Genomic DNA, 17,825 nt, shown 5'->3' on the forward strand with positions numbered 1-17,825 from the left:
TAAAGTTTTAAAAAAGCATGATGCTATTTTTTTTATCAAAACAAATAAGATGAAATATTTCTCAGCAATTACAGGTCATTCTGGGATAAAACAGTAAAGCACCAAGTGAATCAAAATTATCTTCTCCATCATGGAACATAGACACAACATAAAGATTTCTAACTACCAGTGGGAAAATAAAGGGACGCAAACAATCCACATTTTTCAATTGATGGATGCATTGAATTGTTTGCTACTCTATAATGAGATTATTTTTTTAAAAAAAGGTCTAAACTAAAATAACTTGAGACATTAAAATGTAGAGAACTGGGAAAATAATTTCTTGGGGAAGATACAAAATGTAGAGGGCCTAAAGCATGTTATATCTGCAGCTCAAACTCTCTGAAACAATTCCCCCCTTTCTCCCTCAATAACAAAAGCCCTCCACCCATCACAAAACTTCAAAGCTACTCACGTATTCCGTCCTCACAATATTTTAAAAATAAAACCCACTTCTAATTCCCATTCCTACTCATATTCATGTTGAAAAATAAATTTTCATTTGGCTTCTGTTACTACTTTGCATCTAGCTTTGCCATCTCTTGCACATAGACGCCAATGCTCTCACTATCAAAAAGCAGGAAGTAAATGTTCTTCAAGGAAGAAGGACTGGAGTCATCAAAATGGGAAGAAATGGCTTTCAGAGTCACCTGGGCTGCAGTCTGTTTTGGAAAACAATTTCTAAACAAAGAAGGAAAGTTTGTAATTAATGCTCAGTAGCAAAATGTTAGTCTTAAACGTTATAACAATATATAATTGTTGTATGTTGTAAGTAACTAATAAGCTGAATCTTACTTGGGGTACTCACCCTGGGTTTCCACAAATGTTTACTGGGCTCAATGCCAAGTAATGTACAGATTCATCCCTCTAGGTAGATAATTTAAGACCAAGTTTCAGGCCATCCAAATGTAACAGCACTCAAAAGAAAGATGTTAGTGTGGAGTGACTGGCAAAAAGCAGAGGATACGTTGGGAAAAAATGCTGGCAAATAATCCAGTCAAATACAAGGTGGGAAAACGGAAAGCTGAGTTTAGAACAAGTAGATCAAAGTAATCACTGGTACGTAATTTAGAGTCATATCTGACTCTAAAGGGTGATGCTCGTCTCCGTTTCTTAGCCGAGGGAGCCAATGTTGTCCAAAGGGAGTTACGTGGTTATGTGGCCAGCATGACTATACGCTGAGGTGCACGGAACGCAGTTACCTTCCCACCAAAGTGGTACCTATTTATCTACTTGTATTTGCATGCTTTCGAACTGCTAGGTGGATAGGAGATGGGGCAAGTAACAGGAGTTTGCCCCATTGCGAGGCACTCGAGTCTTGAACACGGGCTGACAGTTTCCCAGCTGACAAGCTCAGCATCTTTTAACTGTTGAACCACCACTTTGGAAATGCAGATGCAATCAAAATAAGGTGATCAAAGGAATTTCCATAAAATACTTCTATATGAGCCTATCGGGCCCCAAATATCAGATGGAACATGAAACAAAATTTAGCAGTTGTTATGGCAACTGGAAAAAAAACACCTACTAAATATCTATATATCATGCAGTATAGGAATTTTTCACAGTATATGAAAGAGATACTGGCAAACCTACCAGCTATTTCCTTAAATATGTCACAAAATGTTAAGTAGCATTTTAATGAGTGCCAACAAAGTATGCCGATAGAGGATATCTACAATTTGCATCATAGTTCTTCCCTGAAAAACCTCTGAAGGTTGTTTTTTAAAATACCACATATAAGACCAGATGTTACCAGCTTTTTTGTTAAATGTATCACAAAAGGAATGTACTAATTCTATTAAGACATTTAAATAGTCATTACCTGCCACTGGGAAAAGGTGGAAAAGCCACAGACTTCAGCTTCTTATCTTCAGCAGCAGTTAAACAGTTCTTTATTGTCTCCTCCAATTGTTCTTCACATTTGTCTGAACCCCATTGTGGGATGTGACAGTGAATGACAAATTTTGCTGCTAGACCAGTGGCCTGGCTGAGAGCAGCTGAAGGGGGAAAATGGGTCTATTACCTTAGGCAGAGCTATACAGTTTATATACTACTATATCTGTCTTTCCCATAACCCTTAATTGGCCATTACAGGGCAACCATTTTCAAACCAAGGTACCTCAAATAGGCTAACTTACAGAATGCATCCAAAATCTGGGACACATCACTCCCTAAACCCTAACCCATGGAAAATTGACAAATTTTATAAAACCTTTTATGACATTAAAATGATCACAAAACAATTTATGACATAATAGAAAATGTCATAAAACATTTCCTGTGCTGAGATTTATGCTATCCAGTTCAACATGGGCTATTTTCAAAGCAGATCCACCTCTGAATGTATCCAACTTTTCCAGGAAAGGTAGCACATTAGAAATCCTGTCACTGTCAAAGGCAATGAGAAATCTGGTTAAGGAAATATGGCTGAAAAGATGAGGCAAGAAGGCTCACTTTTTTAAGTATTACTATTACTTTTCCAGCAAAGCTTAAGAGATAGAGATGGACCCTTTGCCATTCAATTCCCCATCCTGCACTGACTTTTTCTCATCAGGAACATTTTTATTTCTTTAAAACATTTGGATGGCCCCCCATCTTAAAACCAAACTCTGAGTGGCTCACAACCAAAGAATAAAACTATATATAAGTTGTCAAGGTTGAGGACCCCTGATATAAGCAATAAAATCATAAAGCAATAACCCCCCAATTAATCAGAAAAACCTGGTAATATAAGCTAGTTTTCCCCCACAACATTTTCCTCTGGCTCCAACCTTATGCCATCCCAATCCTTTTTTTTTTTGGGGGGGGGGGGGAGAGAGCTGGCTCTTACTTCCCAGAAAGTTAAAAAGATAGGAGCTTGCTGGAACTCCATAGGATAAGGGTTGAAATGGAAAAGGCACACTCTCCAGGTCCCTCAAGAAGGCAACATTTAAAGGCAGAGACCTGGAGTGGGCCTGCCTTATTCAATCTGCTGAGATGGGCTGACATTCAGGGAGATGTAGTCCATCAAATAATCTGGTCCTGGCCATGTACGGTTTTAAAGTTGATAAACAGCATCTTGAATTGCAGCTGGGAGTCAGTGCAGCTTGTGCAGTGGGTGAAATGTGATTTAAGAGCCAATACAGCTTGTGGTGTAATGTAAGTTAATGTACAGATGGTTGTGCACACTGCTGCATGAAAGATCAACAAGGCAAAGGTTGCTGATTCGGCTTCAATTTCTACTTTTGGTGCTCACTTTGGAACTGGGACTCTCATGCAATAGGGAAGAGAATTCTGCAGTTTCAGAATCAGGAGTAAAGGTTGTCACTTCTTGTACTTCCAGGATAGAGGTCCCATATATAAATCAGGGTGCAGATTTTTTTTAATCCTTGCCTTCGTGCTTTTCAAAGTGGGAAAGGAAGAACTATAACATAAATATAAATTGGCTTAATTGATTTTATCCTAGCCATCAAGCAACATTACTCCATCGTTGTTTATATAAGGGCTCTGACCTTTCAGTTCTGCCAGGTGAAATAGCCTATATGCTAATGTAGGGCTCCCCAACCATTCTGGCTTGGTGGCGGGGGGGGGGGAGGGAATAGTTCCTTGCGAATGGCATGCTTGTGTGCGAGAGCTCACACAGGTCCATTTGTGTGAACTTTGCATGTGAGCACAAGTGGCTGCCACTCGTGTGAGGGGACCTTCGCACATCTGCATGCTGCCTGAGCAGCCCAGTTCTGAACAGGCTGCAGTCCAGTAGTGGGCTGCGGTCCAGGTGTGGGGACCCCTGTGCTAACGGATGGACCGTCATTTGTTTTTTTTTATATATGGGAGAGAATTAAATTTTCCTTTTTCTTGCTTAAATGATCAATGACCTTACTGCCACTAACTGAGAACCAAATTGAAACTGAAGATGTTCAAATATCAAGTTTAATTTTTTTTTGCATGCAATCCTTTTTCACTCTATTTTTATAGATCGTCCAATAAGGATGCTTCTCTCAAATACTTAAGCATCATTTATATTAATTTGATTGTCCTAATAAAGGCATCACCCACTTACTTTGTACTGATTTTATCCCACAGGCTGGTATTTTTTTAAAATGTGACTAAGATAGATTTTACATAATTAGCAAAGATCTTACCTTCCGTGACTTCCAAAGGTCCCTGTGATTTACGAAGTTCTTTTACCATTTCTAAGAACTCTTTACCACCAGCTTTTTCCAATGCTTTGCCTGACCAAAAAACAAAGGAAGTTATGTTTCTATTGCAGTTCTGAGCAGGTCTTTATGTATACATGCAGAAATACAGATTCCAATTCAATGGTCAATCATTACTTCGGAATTAATTCTCTCATTTCATCCCTGACAATCAATAAAATATTTATCCTCTGTGCCTTATGAATATGTATAAATGATGATTACTGGTGCTATTGTGTATGGAAAACCAGCACTGAGCAGCATGATCTACTTTAGAACAATGTTGTAAAAAGCTTTAAATGCAGTATGGTTAACTTGTTTTATTTCTCCAAACTGGGTATGTTTTTTAAATACTGAAAATTAAAAACAAGAAAAATACTGCTAATAATAAAGATGAACAAAGGTATATTAAAAACTTTTATACATGCTAATTTATAAGATTCCAGTGGGACTTGGAAGCATATACATAACATATTTTTAGTTATCTGCAGTACATATAGTACTTTCAAGAACAATTACATTTCCTACTTTTTAATTCTGATCAAAAACTTTAAAAATGAGTGGATTCAGTAGTTCCTACAGGAAAAAAATTACAGTTCAGAGGTTTCAAGTATTTCTATTTGCTTCAAAATAATTTTAGACTTACCTACTTCCTCTTTGAGGTCTATTTCACCAGTAGTTGGATGCACAATACCTTCTACTTTCATTGAACCAATATGGCTGATGTCACTTTGTGTCAGAGATAACTGCAAAATGCCAATGCAACAAGAGCAAAAACAAACAAAAACAAAAGTTTGAGGATAATCTTTGTATTAAGATTATGAATTAGTGAAACTAGACTCCAAGAAACTTGTTATAAAAATCTTATTAAAAATCTTGTTCCAATTGTATGTTCCCAACATGTCATCTAGAAATAAGAATGTAACTATCCTTCTTTCATGAACGTTTTCACTTTTTCAATTATTCATAATTTTATTAGTTATCAAATACTGTATATCCATCCCAAAACCTGGGGTTGGCGATATCTTTAATTAGTTCTGAACTGTATGAAATGTCTTCCTTCCTCCAAGTAAAATTATTTAATTTATATAATTAATTTAATTTCATCTTGTGATTCCTAGGCTCTCCTATGTGCTGGTTGCCTTGTGAAAATTAGCTGTGAACACAGTAACAAGTTTTATAAATAAAAGCCAATGATATTTTATCTCCATAATTTAAAAAAATTCTAATCATCCCACCTACACTGAGTTGCCTGCCAACTTTTAAAGCCAATATTTGTAAGTAAGTCATTAACCATAGTCCTGTTACACATATGCATAGCAATAGCTGGGCCTCTTAAATCTATGCTTCCACTGGATATATAGTGACAATAATACAACTAATTATCCAAATGCAAGTCAAAACAGTATTCTGTGTACACGTTTAGTACTTTTATCTCTCAAATGATTATTCTTAATGGCCTAATTAGTATGTATACGCTCAGCATCTGCATAGGAGAAGGAATCATGGACGTAGTTAAGAAGCACGCAACCTTTTTGTCTATTGGTAGCTCAGGACAGGAGATTTTTGCATTTACTGTATGCATATATGTATTTATGTCTAAAATTATATTCAACTTATTGTATTACAAAGTCATTACCTATTTCTTTTAATTTACATACATAAAATCAATTTGGAATTTTATCTGACTAGTTTGCGTTTTTGAATGATGAAGTTGCAACACTATACTGTATTCAGAAATACCAAAGTTATGTTGATGTAATTCCTGAATCTTGTATATGTATTTTATGAAACACTTTTCCAGAGAGGTACCTTTTTATATACAATAGCTACATAGATACTCTGAAATATTTTCTGTATCTAAGGGTTGCAAGCCAAGAAGGCAACATCTGCAACTCCTCCAGGATAATGGTGACAAGGAGGGGAATGTTGCTGAAAATCACTGTAACAAATCTTGCATTACTCATTCTACCAACTGAAGCAACTAACTAGAGTGCTGATGAATTCAGATGCATTTAACAATCTGAACACTGCATTTCTATATAAAAGATGAAACAGAGAACAAGAAGATACCTTTGTACTGCAATTAGAATTCTATTCTATTCTACAATTCTAGTGCCTAAGGGATCTGGAACATGTTTCATTTTATGCAAGCCAAAATGTATTAATTAAAACACATCGTTTCTAAGTGATTACCTGCAAACAATTTCTTGAAATTATTCTTAAAAGGAGTAGGGTAATGAATGAATTTTTTTGCAAGGAGAGACAAATAGAGATGTTTTCACTGGAGAATATTTTTGAAGTACAGAACTTTCTACTCTTAATTTTGTACCTTCTGTCCAGGAACAAGGCTCTTAGAGGAGAGTATAGTGAATCCATCTCCAGGCCCATCATCGGCTGTTGAATTTGATGCTCCTTCTTTTTCATTTTCTTTCTGTTTATTCTATTAAAATAATATACATACTCAAAAACAGAAAAGCTAAGAGGAATATTTGGAATCCAACATCTATTTCAAATAGTTCTTTAAAATTTGCATATAAATAATACTATTTGGTAATGTAATTATATAGGAGATTATTTTTTTTAGTTGGAATAGTATAAAACCACACATCACTAGAAGCCACAATCATTACGTCTGATTTACTTTGGCTATGTCATGCTTGCATGGAGAAGTCAATGATGCTAGGAATGGTTAGTGGAATATGAAGAAGAGGCAACCAAAGAACATGGTAGCTTAATAACACCAAAACTGATACAAAGATGAACATCCAACAACTGAAAGAAGCTGTGCTTGACAGAGTAGATGGAGCGGACTTGCCTATAAAGTCGCCAAGAATTGGACACAACTGAATGATTAAAACAACATTTTTTTTTCTAGTGGAAAGAAATGTTTTCTAAATACAATAAGGGAGGAAAAATTCAGGCCAATTTACATATTTATTTTTAAGGTGGGAAAATTCTAATAAATGAATGTCAGTTTTCTATATTTATATTTGGAAATGATTTTGTATGATATAGTCTTTTCACACAAGTGTGCTTACTGCCAAAGGCAAAATAAAAAAAATCATTGCTAATACTTTCTCTAACGTGGTAATTTTTTATTTTGTACATAAGGAACCTTTTCACATAATAGATCGATGTGATCAATGTGACAAAAACATTTTACTTTGCAAGGAACTTAACATCCCATGAATAAAATTATGTTGTGGCTTTTAAGTGGCTACAGCAAAGATAGTGGAGAATATATGAAGCTCAAGACTGAACTGTTGGTTTTTGGTTTTTTTTTGTAGATGTCTTCACCAGGTTCAGTTACAACATCAGTGCTGGGGATGGGGGGAGGGAGAGTGGACTTTGCTGTCTGTTTATATTTAATAATAATAATATGTCCTACCAGCATTGATCATGTTACTGTTTCTTCTTTGTTGTTCATTTGCTGCTGGTTCTGATTTATCTGGATATTGGTTAATGGATATGTTATGAGGAAGGATGTATTTAAAGTTAATAGAACAGAGCTGGAAGGGACCTTGGAGATCTTCTAGTCCAGCCCCCTGCTCAAGCAGGAGAACCTATACCATTTTAGACAAGTGACTGTCTAGTCTCTTCTTAAAAATCTCCAGTGATGGAGGGCCCACAATTTCTGGAGACAAGGTGTTCCACTAGTTAATTGTCCTCACTGTCAGGAAGTTTCTCCTTAATTCCAGGTTGCTTCTCTCCTTGATCAGTTTCCAACCATGGTTTCGTGTCCTGCCCTCTGGTGCTTTGGTGAATAACGTGACCCCCTCTTCTTTGTGGCAGCCCCTCAAATATTGGAACACTGCTATCATGTCTCCCCTGTTTCTTCTTTTCTTTAGACTATTCAAACCCAAGTCCTGCAGCCGTTCTTCGTATGTTTTAGTCTCCAGGCCTTCGACCATCTTAGTTGTCTGTCTAACCCCAATTATTTCCTTGACCTCTAGTTACAGGTAGTCCTTGACTTACAACCATTTATGTAATGACCATTTGAAGTTACAACAGCACTGAAAACAGTGACCTGTGACCATTTTTAAAATTTTGATCATGTGACCATAGGGATGCTGCAATGGTCGTAAATGTGAAAAATGGTCATAAGTCACTTTTTTCAGTTCTGTTGTAATTTTGGTCACTAAATGAATTGATGTAAGTTGAGGACTATCTGTATTAAAAACTTTCAACAGCCTGGTCTAAAACAAGCATAACAATATCAAATTATCCCAGTGTCTCCACAAACACATTAGCTCTAGGCCTGAGGCTGTGTTAACATTTCTCATATTTTAACTTAAGACTACGTAAAAATTAAAAATATTAAGGTATAGCTTTAATGGAAAAGCTTAATTCAACCAATAATCCCAGGAAGCTTGAAACAAAGCACTGTACTAAAATGCCTGAACGTTACTTAATTCTTTACAGGATTGGAGTCACTGACCAGAATATATGTATTATTTTCAGATTAAAAACCCTCAGAAAATGATTTGTAACTTAAAATTACAAGATATATAAGTAAGCTTTTAAAACAATATTCAGTACATAAAATAATTAAAATCAATTTAACAAAAGAGCAAAAGTAAGTTAAACTTCAGTACTAAGCACAGTACACTAAAATTAAAGGGGACCCAGATAAATGTTTTTAAATTCCTTCTGAAGGCCAGCTTGCAGTTCCTGGAGAGGGAATTCCAAATATGAAAGGCTATCACAGACAAAACCTTGTCCTTGGTACTCACCAATCTTATAGTTACTATTCATAGGTCAGATAACAGAGACTTAAATGCTTATCTTAAAGGTTAGGAAGGCTTGTACAAGTACAAGAACTCCTTTAGATAATTTACACCAATGCATGGCCTGACAAGATAACTTCAGCACTTTAAATTCGGCCTGAATACAAATATGTACTATAGCATACCTATCATAGATCATAGTATAAGTGTAATGTAATCGCAATACCTATAAACATTTTGGCTACTATACGCTACACAATTATAGTTTTAAGACTGGTCTGAAGAGCAGACCCACAGATTAGAATCTGACTACAGTTGAAAAGCTAATCAAAGATGGTAAAAAGCAGTTGTTCAAAATGGGTACAGAGTCAAACATGCATCAGCTTTCAAGAGCATTTCTTGTTAATACATCTCAATGGCTCATTTGGAATTTAATATTCAGTAAGTACCTTATTTCATGGCCTATCTATTTATTTCTATCTATTTAGAACTCTGAAATAGGTTTGTTAAAAAAAAAAAAAATAGCAGCCCTGTTCTGTCTCAATAAGGCAAAAAAGTAAAACAATCTGGCTGCTAGCAGGGTCAGGGAACATAAGGCAGCCAACAACTCACAGATAATTGAAAGCAGAATCCAAAGCCAGGCTGTTCACTGAATCCAGGTGACAGTCAAGGCATCAAAGTGACTCAGGATCCAAAGGCATGTTCCAGAGTCAGTCCAAGCATCAAGGGACAAAGTTTCAGTGAATCAACAGAAATCCAGTTCACAAAGGAAGGCCACAGCCTAGTAGACAGACATCATTTCCAAGGCTGGCTGCCAAGAACTAAGGCCAGCGCTCCTAGAGCCCATCCAGGCTCCAGCTAGCCACCATTAAGATCTTTAGAAGAAACTCCTCTTTGTGAAGTAAGCTTCTGGGGCCCAAGGAACCCTTTAATCCTGAGGAGTGCTGCTCTTTAAGCATACACTTAACCTTTACTTATGAAAATCTCAATTGCCTGCATACAGTGGACTGATTCATTCAATTCTGGTGAGGAACTCTTGGCTTCAAATTAATCTAAGTCTACATTTAATAGTCTAGGAACAGTGGTTCTCAACCTTTTTAATGCCGCGGCCCCAACCGGTCGTAAGTCGAGGACTAAACCGGTCGTAAGTCGAGGACTAAACCGGTCGTAAGTCGAGGACTACCCAACCGGTTGTAAGTCGAGGACTTTCCCTGCCCGGGAGCGCCGCACATGCGTGGTTCCGCCCCCTGCACCGGCCGAGGCGTAGCTGGCAAGCGGCAGAGACGGAGCAGGCCGACCACCAGCTGGCCCAGCCCAAGGGAGGTAAGGCACCTGCTGGAAAAGGGGAAAAAAATGGCGGACAAAAAAAATGGCGGACAGCCTTGCTTGGCGACCCCCATGAAATGGTCGATCGACCCCAAATGGGGTCCCGACCCACAGGTTGAGAACCACTGGTCTAGAACTATACCTAGTATATGATTCCTGGACTTCAGTTCAGAATTTTATGATGTTCAGATATATTTTCTGATGAGGATTTGTTTCCAAAAGAAATATGACAAATTGATACAAAGTTGCATGGTTCATTAGAACAGTTTTACTGGATTTAACAATTTTCATAATTGAAGCGATTCATAGAGGATTTTTCTATTCATATATGGAAATCATTAATCCCAAGTATATATTAAAAAGCTCAATATATTAAGCCTGGGATCCTAAGCTTACTCCTTGGAAATGAGCATTGTAGAAGGCTTTGTACTGCATCCAAAGAATCTTTCATTGATGAGAGAGAGATTTGTCTGGAGGCAGGCAACTTCCATAGCAGACTTATTTGTGCTTTGCGTTTGTTAAGGATGATATTAAAACTTGAGCAGTCTAAGGCATCCATAGGCTCAGTTTTATATAGGGGTTCCTTGCACAGACAAAAATAGTATTATATCCTGCAAACCCCACCCACTTTTGACTTTGTAGAGAAAATATTTTTCATTCCTTCATTAGCTGAAGAAGGTTTGTTTTTCTTTTCAAAATATCTGGGAGCTGAACAGTTGTAAAAGCTGACGTTGTTCCTCTGATTTAACTTGCAATGACTCTTGGGTCAGTTAATAATGAACAATAGTATTTAGGAAGATTCTATTGAGGAATAAAGCTTTTATAACATCTGAAATAAATCTGGTTAAAATAAAATAACATTTCCGGAGTGAGAAAGATTAAGTTCTAAGAGGTCACTTACAGTCCAAATTATCAAAACTGATTGTTCTGAGTTCTGCTTACCTTTTTAGGTGTCCGAGCTTTGCCAGTCTTTGCTTTTTTCCCACTTTTCTTGGCCCCCAAAGGTTTTCTTCCTCTCTTCTCTGGAGTAGGTGAAAGGATAGTTTCAGATTTGCTTTTGGTGCCTCGTTTTTTGGCAAGAAGCTCTGGATGAATTCTGGGTAGAACACCTCCACTCGCTATAGTCACTCCTTTTAATAACTGTTGAAAGAAGGAATGTAGAAAGATTGAAAACATCTGAATACAATTTCTTAAATTTAACTAATTTAAAAAAAATTGTTTATGGCATTTATAAACAACTATACAAAACCTCCACTCACTATAATCACTCCTTTTAATAACTGTTGAAAGAAACAATGCAGAAAGATTGAAAACATCTGAATACAATTTCTTAAATTTAACTAATTTAAAGAAATTTGTTTATGGCATTTATAAACAACTATACAAAACTGAATAACTAATATACAAATTTGAGTATACAAATTTGAGTAACTACATGTACCCTAAGTTTCCTTCAGGAAAAGTAAGACTGCATTAGTAAAATAAAAACACAATGACTTGTTTTTGTTTATACGGTCACTTTTACAGAATAAAGAATAGTTCCTTTCAAAGAATATCATGGATAAAAGAATTACATCCACAGTAAGATTTCCCCTTTATAACAGGAAAGTACAAGTTAAGTAGGGCTACCATACATGAGATGCAAAAATCCAGACAACTAGACTACAGCAGAGATGTAGAAAAACCCAAGTAGATGGAATATTCCGGTAATTGTAGCCCTGAGAAAAAATATTAATACTACAGTATTATGTTTTGGGACTATTGTACTTGCCTACGTCATTAGATATAGGCGAGGAAGAGGAAGAGGAAGAGGAAGAGGAAGAGGANAGAAGAAGAAGAAGAAGAAGAAGAAGAAACAACACCACAGTGAAGTAGAGAGTGATGGAAAGGATGGAAAACCCAGATACAAAGTAGGAGTTATAAGAAACATACCCAAGACCCATAAAGGACTCAAATGCCTATACCTAATGTTCAAAGTTTAGGGAACAAACAGGGTGAACTTGAGGTACTAGTACATGAAGTTAAATATGATATAGTTGCCATTACTTAAATGGTGGGATGAAACTCATGATTCGAATGTACTGATGGAAGGATACAAAATATTCAAAAGAAACAGACCTAACAAAAGAGGAGGTGGAGTTGCATTATATATAAAAGATCACTACATCTCTACAGAAATCCACAAAACCAAGGATGAAAACCTCCTAGAATCCACATGGGTCAATATAAAAGGAAAAAAGAATGACATTGCTATAAGCGTATCCTACAGGCCACCCCAACATAGCAGAAGAAATAGATGAACTTTTTGCTAAACAATTAACATATGTTTGTAGGAAATATACCACAGTAGTAATGAGACACTTTAACTAATCTAATATCAACTGGGAGAAAAACTCTGCAGCGAGTGGGAGATCGAACAGATTCCAAACCAACTTAGCTGACACCTTTGTCATCCAAAAGGTAGAGGAGGGAACTAGAGGAAAAACTATACTGGACCTAATTCTTACTAATAGAGAAGAAATGATAGAGGGAATTGAAATTGCTGGAACTTTGGGGGATAATGACCATGTCATATTGGAATTTAATATAATGCAAACACAAGCAATAGAACATGATCCAACCAGTGTCTTAAATTTCAAAAGAGCTGATTTTAACAAACTCAGAGACAGCCTAAAAAAACCTTGATGGATGAAAATCCTAAAGGGGAAAACAACTCAAGAAGCATGCAAAACTCTGAAAAATATGATCATAAAAGCCCAGTCCAGCACAATACCACTGAAAAAGAAAAAGAAGAAATCCAAGAAGAAACCAATATGGTTGCAAAAAGTTCTCTCTGATAAACTGAAAGAAAAAAAAGGACAACTGCAAAAAAATGGAAAGAGGGACACATAATTAAGGCAGAATATCAACAGATAGCCCAAATCTGCAAAAATGAAGTCAGGAAAGCAAAGGTTCAGAATGAACAAAGACTTGCAACAAAAGTCAAGATAATAAAAAAACATTTCTTTCAACATATAAATAACATGAAAAAAGTGAAGGAAACAGTAAGTCCACTTAAGAGAGAAGATGGCAAGGAGCAGCAGAGAGAAAGCCGAACCACTTAACTCATTCTTTGCATCAGTCTTCATGCAATAAGAAACTATAGCCCAACCTACCAAAAACATAAGACAGACTAGAAATAAAAATTAAATCAGATAGGTGTTAGAGAACACCTATCTGATTGTGACAAATATAAAACACCAGGACCTGACGGATTACATCCCAGAGTTCTGAAGGAGCTGGCAGATGTTATCTCAGAACCATTTCACCATATCTTTCAAAAATCCTGGAACACAATTATCTGAGAATTGGAAAAGGGCTGATATGGTTCCCATCTTCAAAAATGGGGAAAAAACAGACCCAGGAAACTACAGACCAATCAGCCTAGCATCACTACCTGGGAAAATATAGGAAAAGATAATAAAAAAACAGATCTGCAAACATCTAGAAATAAATAAAATTGTAACTAAAAGCCAGCATGGGTTTGCTAACAATAGATCATGCCAAACCAATCTTACTTCATTATTTGGCAGTGACTAAATTAGTAGACCAGCGAAATGCTGTGGACATAATAAAACTTCAGCAAGACATTCAATAAAGTAGATTACAACCTACTTCTTGATAAGCTAAAAAAAAATGTGGGACAGACAACATCACCACCAGATGGATTTGTAACTGGCTGACAAACCATACTCAATGAGTCATCCTTAATGGTACTACATCTACAAGGAGGGAAGTAAGCAGTGGAGTACCACAAAGTTCTGTTCTAGGCCCAGTACTCATCAATATCTTCATAAATGACTTAGATGAGGGAATAGAAGGGGAACTCGTCAAATTTACAGATGACACAAAATTGATAGGAATAACCAACAACACAGAAGATAAACTCAGGATTCAAAAAGATCTTGACAGATTTGAGCAATGAGCCCTATTCAACAACATGAAATTTAATATGGAGAAAAGCAGTGTTTTACACTTAGGCAGGAAAAACCAAAGGTACAAGTACATATTAGGTGAAACCTAGCTCAAAAACAGTAACTGTGAGAGGGACCTTGGAGTCCAAGTGGATGATCACTTAAATATGAGCAAGCAGTGTGTGGCAGCAGCCAAAAAAGCTAATATAATCCTTGGTTTATAAATAGAGACACAGAATTGAAACTGTGAAAATATTATAAAGGCTTAGTAAGACCACACCTGGAATACTGCATCCAGTTTTGGTCACATTACGAAAAAGATGTTTGGCTAGTCTAGAGAAAAGAAGGACTAGGGGTGACATGATAGCAGTATTTGGTATTTGAGAGGTTGCCACAAAGAGGAAGGGGCCAACTTATTTACCAAAGCACCTGTAGGCTGGATAAGAAACAATGGATGGAAACTAATCAAGGAGAGAAACAAGCTGGATCTAAGGAGAAACTTCCTAATAGTGAGGACAATTAACCAATGGAACAGTGTACCATCAGACGTTGTGGGTGCTTCATCACTGGAGGTTTTTAAGAAGAGACTGGACAATCACTTGTCTGAAATGGTAGTGTCTCCTGCTTGAACAGAGGGTTGGACTAGACGATCTCTATTCTGATTGATTGATTGATATTATCTGTTCATTGAGGATATGTAAATAGGGAATAAGGTACAATTTGGCAGCCTTGCAGCATGGCTTGGTTGGTACTGGATGCAACTCAAATTACTTTAAGGGGAAATCAAAAGACTATGCAAGCAGAATGCTCCTGATGACAAAAGCCAAGTATTTCAAGACAAATATAACTCCACCTAACAATAACAAAATACATATACACCACATAACAAAGAACAGGGAGGCACAGCAATAACTATAGATACCACGGCCATTAGGAATTTTATTACCAGATTTTAAAAATATAAATAATACTAGAGTACTTCTCACTGTATGTAGGATTGATCTGTCCTTACCACTAAGAAGCTGCATTTTCCCCTTCCTCACATGCTTAGAATTAAGAAACAAGATAAACAGGCATTTCCTTCATAGCACTTCTCTCTTTAACAGTGCTGATTCCAGTTGGTAACAAACTGAAACCAGGGCATCTGCAGGGATTTTCCCAGTGAGAGAAAAAGTATATGAGTATATAATTGACTGAAGATCATTGGTTTATAATTTCTGGTACATCTGGTAAATAAGGGGAAGCAGGAATAGGACAAATAGCTATGGAGGAGGTAAATCCGAGGAACTTCATGAGTAGATTTTAAGTGTGGACAGTATCTTTTTATCCAAAACTAAAATCTTTTCTTCCTTCCATGCACATTTTACTTGTTCCATACATTAAGTATAAAAACCATCAATTCAGTTTCACAGTCCTCTATACCAGGGGTCCCCAACCCCCGGTCTGTGGATCAGTACCAGTCCGCTGCATGCCAGCAATCAGTCTGCACAAACAAGCAAAGCCCCATCCGTGGGATGCAGGCAGCACACAAAACCACGTACCCTCTAGTCCGCGGATAAACTTCTCTCCGCGGAACCGGTCCCTGGTGCCCAAAAGATTGGGGACCTCTGCTCTATACAATATTCCAAAAGCAAAACAAAATCCAAATTACATGCCACCATCAGAATACATTGCAGAATTGTGATGTCACACTGGCTTAATTCTTGAGGATTACTTTATAGAGATGCTTTATAGCACGGGTGTCAAACTCACCACGTCATGTGACGCAATGTATCGTGACTTTTTTTTGCACTGCCAGAGCTGGGTGGGTGCGGCCTCCGTATGATGCAACCAGCCCACAGGCCGGCAGTTTGACACCCTTGCTTTATAGGATGGTTTATAGAGTAAGCAACTAACTGTAAATTTGCCCCATGTCTATTGCAAAGCAGCCTGATAAAAGTTACAAATGTTTTGAATACTTTCAGAAATAGAAAATAATACAATAGAAGCTGGTTGAGTCATAAAGCACCTTGCTTGATGAATCCAGGAGAAAAGAAAAGATGGTTTAAATGTATAAAAATTCTATATTTTAGGGATTGAGGGAGTTCAACCTTTCTCAGTGGCACTGAATTAAACTTAGTGGGACTAAATTAACTATTCTTAACCATCAGCCACAATGGCTCACAAAGCTTAGGAGATAACACAATAAGATATCCTTTAGGCTTTGTAAAGATATCCTTTACAAATAATCCGAAAGGCTTACCTGATTTAACTCTTCGTCATTAGCAACTGCCAGAAGGATGTGCCTTGGTGCAATTCTTCCCTTTTTGTTGTCTCTTGCAGCATTTCCAGCTAATTCCAATATTTCTGCTATAAGTAGAATGCAGCATCAGTTACAAGTATATTGCAGTATTATTGCACTAAAATGTATTATATGTACAGTATGTTATGTATGTATATAATTGATCCATAATATTAATATCAATGTTTCTTGATTGACAAAGATACATTAAAAATCCCCAAATTTAATCAGAAGCATCATAGAACTATTATCTAATACACTCTTTTTGTAAAAGTTTGGCATATCTTTTTTAGAAAATTTGATTTAGGGTTTTGGGGAAAATTATAATAAAATTTCTCAAAAGTATCAAATTCAAGATGCCACCTTTGTACAAAAATACAAACATCCAAATGTTGATCTTTTACCATTAACAACTTTGAATGAAATTTGCTATTTTAAAATTAAGTGTTATAAGCAGTTCTATTAAAATTAGAACTTCTCAACATTTTCATTAAATTGTTGAAGGCCAGTAGAAAGACATAAATCTTTATCTACCTGAAGCAGTTGGTTTTATTACTATGCCTTTGGAATGGATGAAATAGTTGCTCTGCTCTGAAAGCTTGCTTGATCACATCAAATTCTTCCCAAGAACTTAGATGTCATAATGTATTGGAATATTATATGTGCAGATCCAAGCAACATGGCCTTTTGTAACTGATAGATGGAAATATGCAGATTTTCTAAGTGCCGTCCAATAATTTTTGGTATGGCACAGTAAACCGAGAACCATTGGAGCCAATTTATGTCTTAATCTTTCAACTTCAGTTTTCAGATCTTGATAATTTGTGATCTTCTCCAATTCTTTGTCTTCTATTCTACTGTCCCCTGATATTGCCATATCAATTATGTACAGTTAAATTTGGTATTATCAGTTTGTATTTGGAAGCCATTATCATTTAAATTTATTGCCACCCCCATCCCCAGTGGATTTTGGGTAGTACACAAAACTAAAGGAGATATAAAACTAAAAATATGCTTGTGTGCAAAAGGCAAAATAGAGTTGCTCTGTTCAAGTTTGTCAACTTACTTATATGAAATTTGCTGTTGTTGCCTAAGTGCAATTTCTTGTGTGTACAGTATAGCCCAATTCAGATATTACTGAAACCAGAATAGTTACCGTATTTTTCGCACCATAAGACGCACCTGACCATAAGACGCACATAGTTTTTAGAGGAAGAAAACAAGGAAAAAAATATTCTAAATAAATAAAAAATCAGTAATGTTGAAAAAGCTGCTCTAAAGCTGCGGTGCGGTCTGGAGGCCGCCGCGGCCTCCCGAA

At 36.6% G+C, this 17,825-nt stretch overlaps 1 protein-coding gene across 1 annotated transcript in view; it reads right to left on the reverse strand.

The window, feature by feature from the left end:
- Positions 1 to 5: 5 nt before the first annotated feature.
- The window catches only part of LOC107285432 (core histone macro-H2A.2), a 19,366-nt gene continuing 1,546 nt past the window's right edge, over positions 6 to 17,825 (reverse strand). The window contains exons 2-8 of the mRNA XM_015813616.1: positions 16,469 to 16,575; positions 11,216 to 11,413; positions 6,550 to 6,660; positions 4,864 to 4,963; positions 4,164 to 4,253; positions 1,865 to 2,039; positions 6 to 720 (exon numbers count right to left, since the gene is read on the reverse strand). Coding sequence (XP_015669102.1) covers positions 555 to 720; positions 1,865 to 2,039; positions 4,164 to 4,253; positions 4,864 to 4,963; positions 6,550 to 6,660; positions 11,216 to 11,413; positions 16,469 to 16,575 — 947 coding nt within the window. The 3' untranslated portion in view covers positions 6 to 554. The remainder of the gene's footprint in view (positions 721 to 1,864; positions 2,040 to 4,163; positions 4,254 to 4,863; positions 4,964 to 6,549; positions 6,661 to 11,215; positions 11,414 to 16,468; positions 16,576 to 17,825) is intronic.

This window comes from Protobothrops mucrosquamatus, unplaced genomic scaffold (genome assembly GCF_001527695.2).
Source record: "Protobothrops mucrosquamatus isolate PMUCROS unplaced genomic scaffold, P.Mucros_1.0 scaffold175, whole genome shotgun sequence".
Lineage (NCBI taxonomy): Eukaryota > Metazoa > Chordata > Lepidosauria > Squamata > Viperidae > Protobothrops > Protobothrops mucrosquamatus.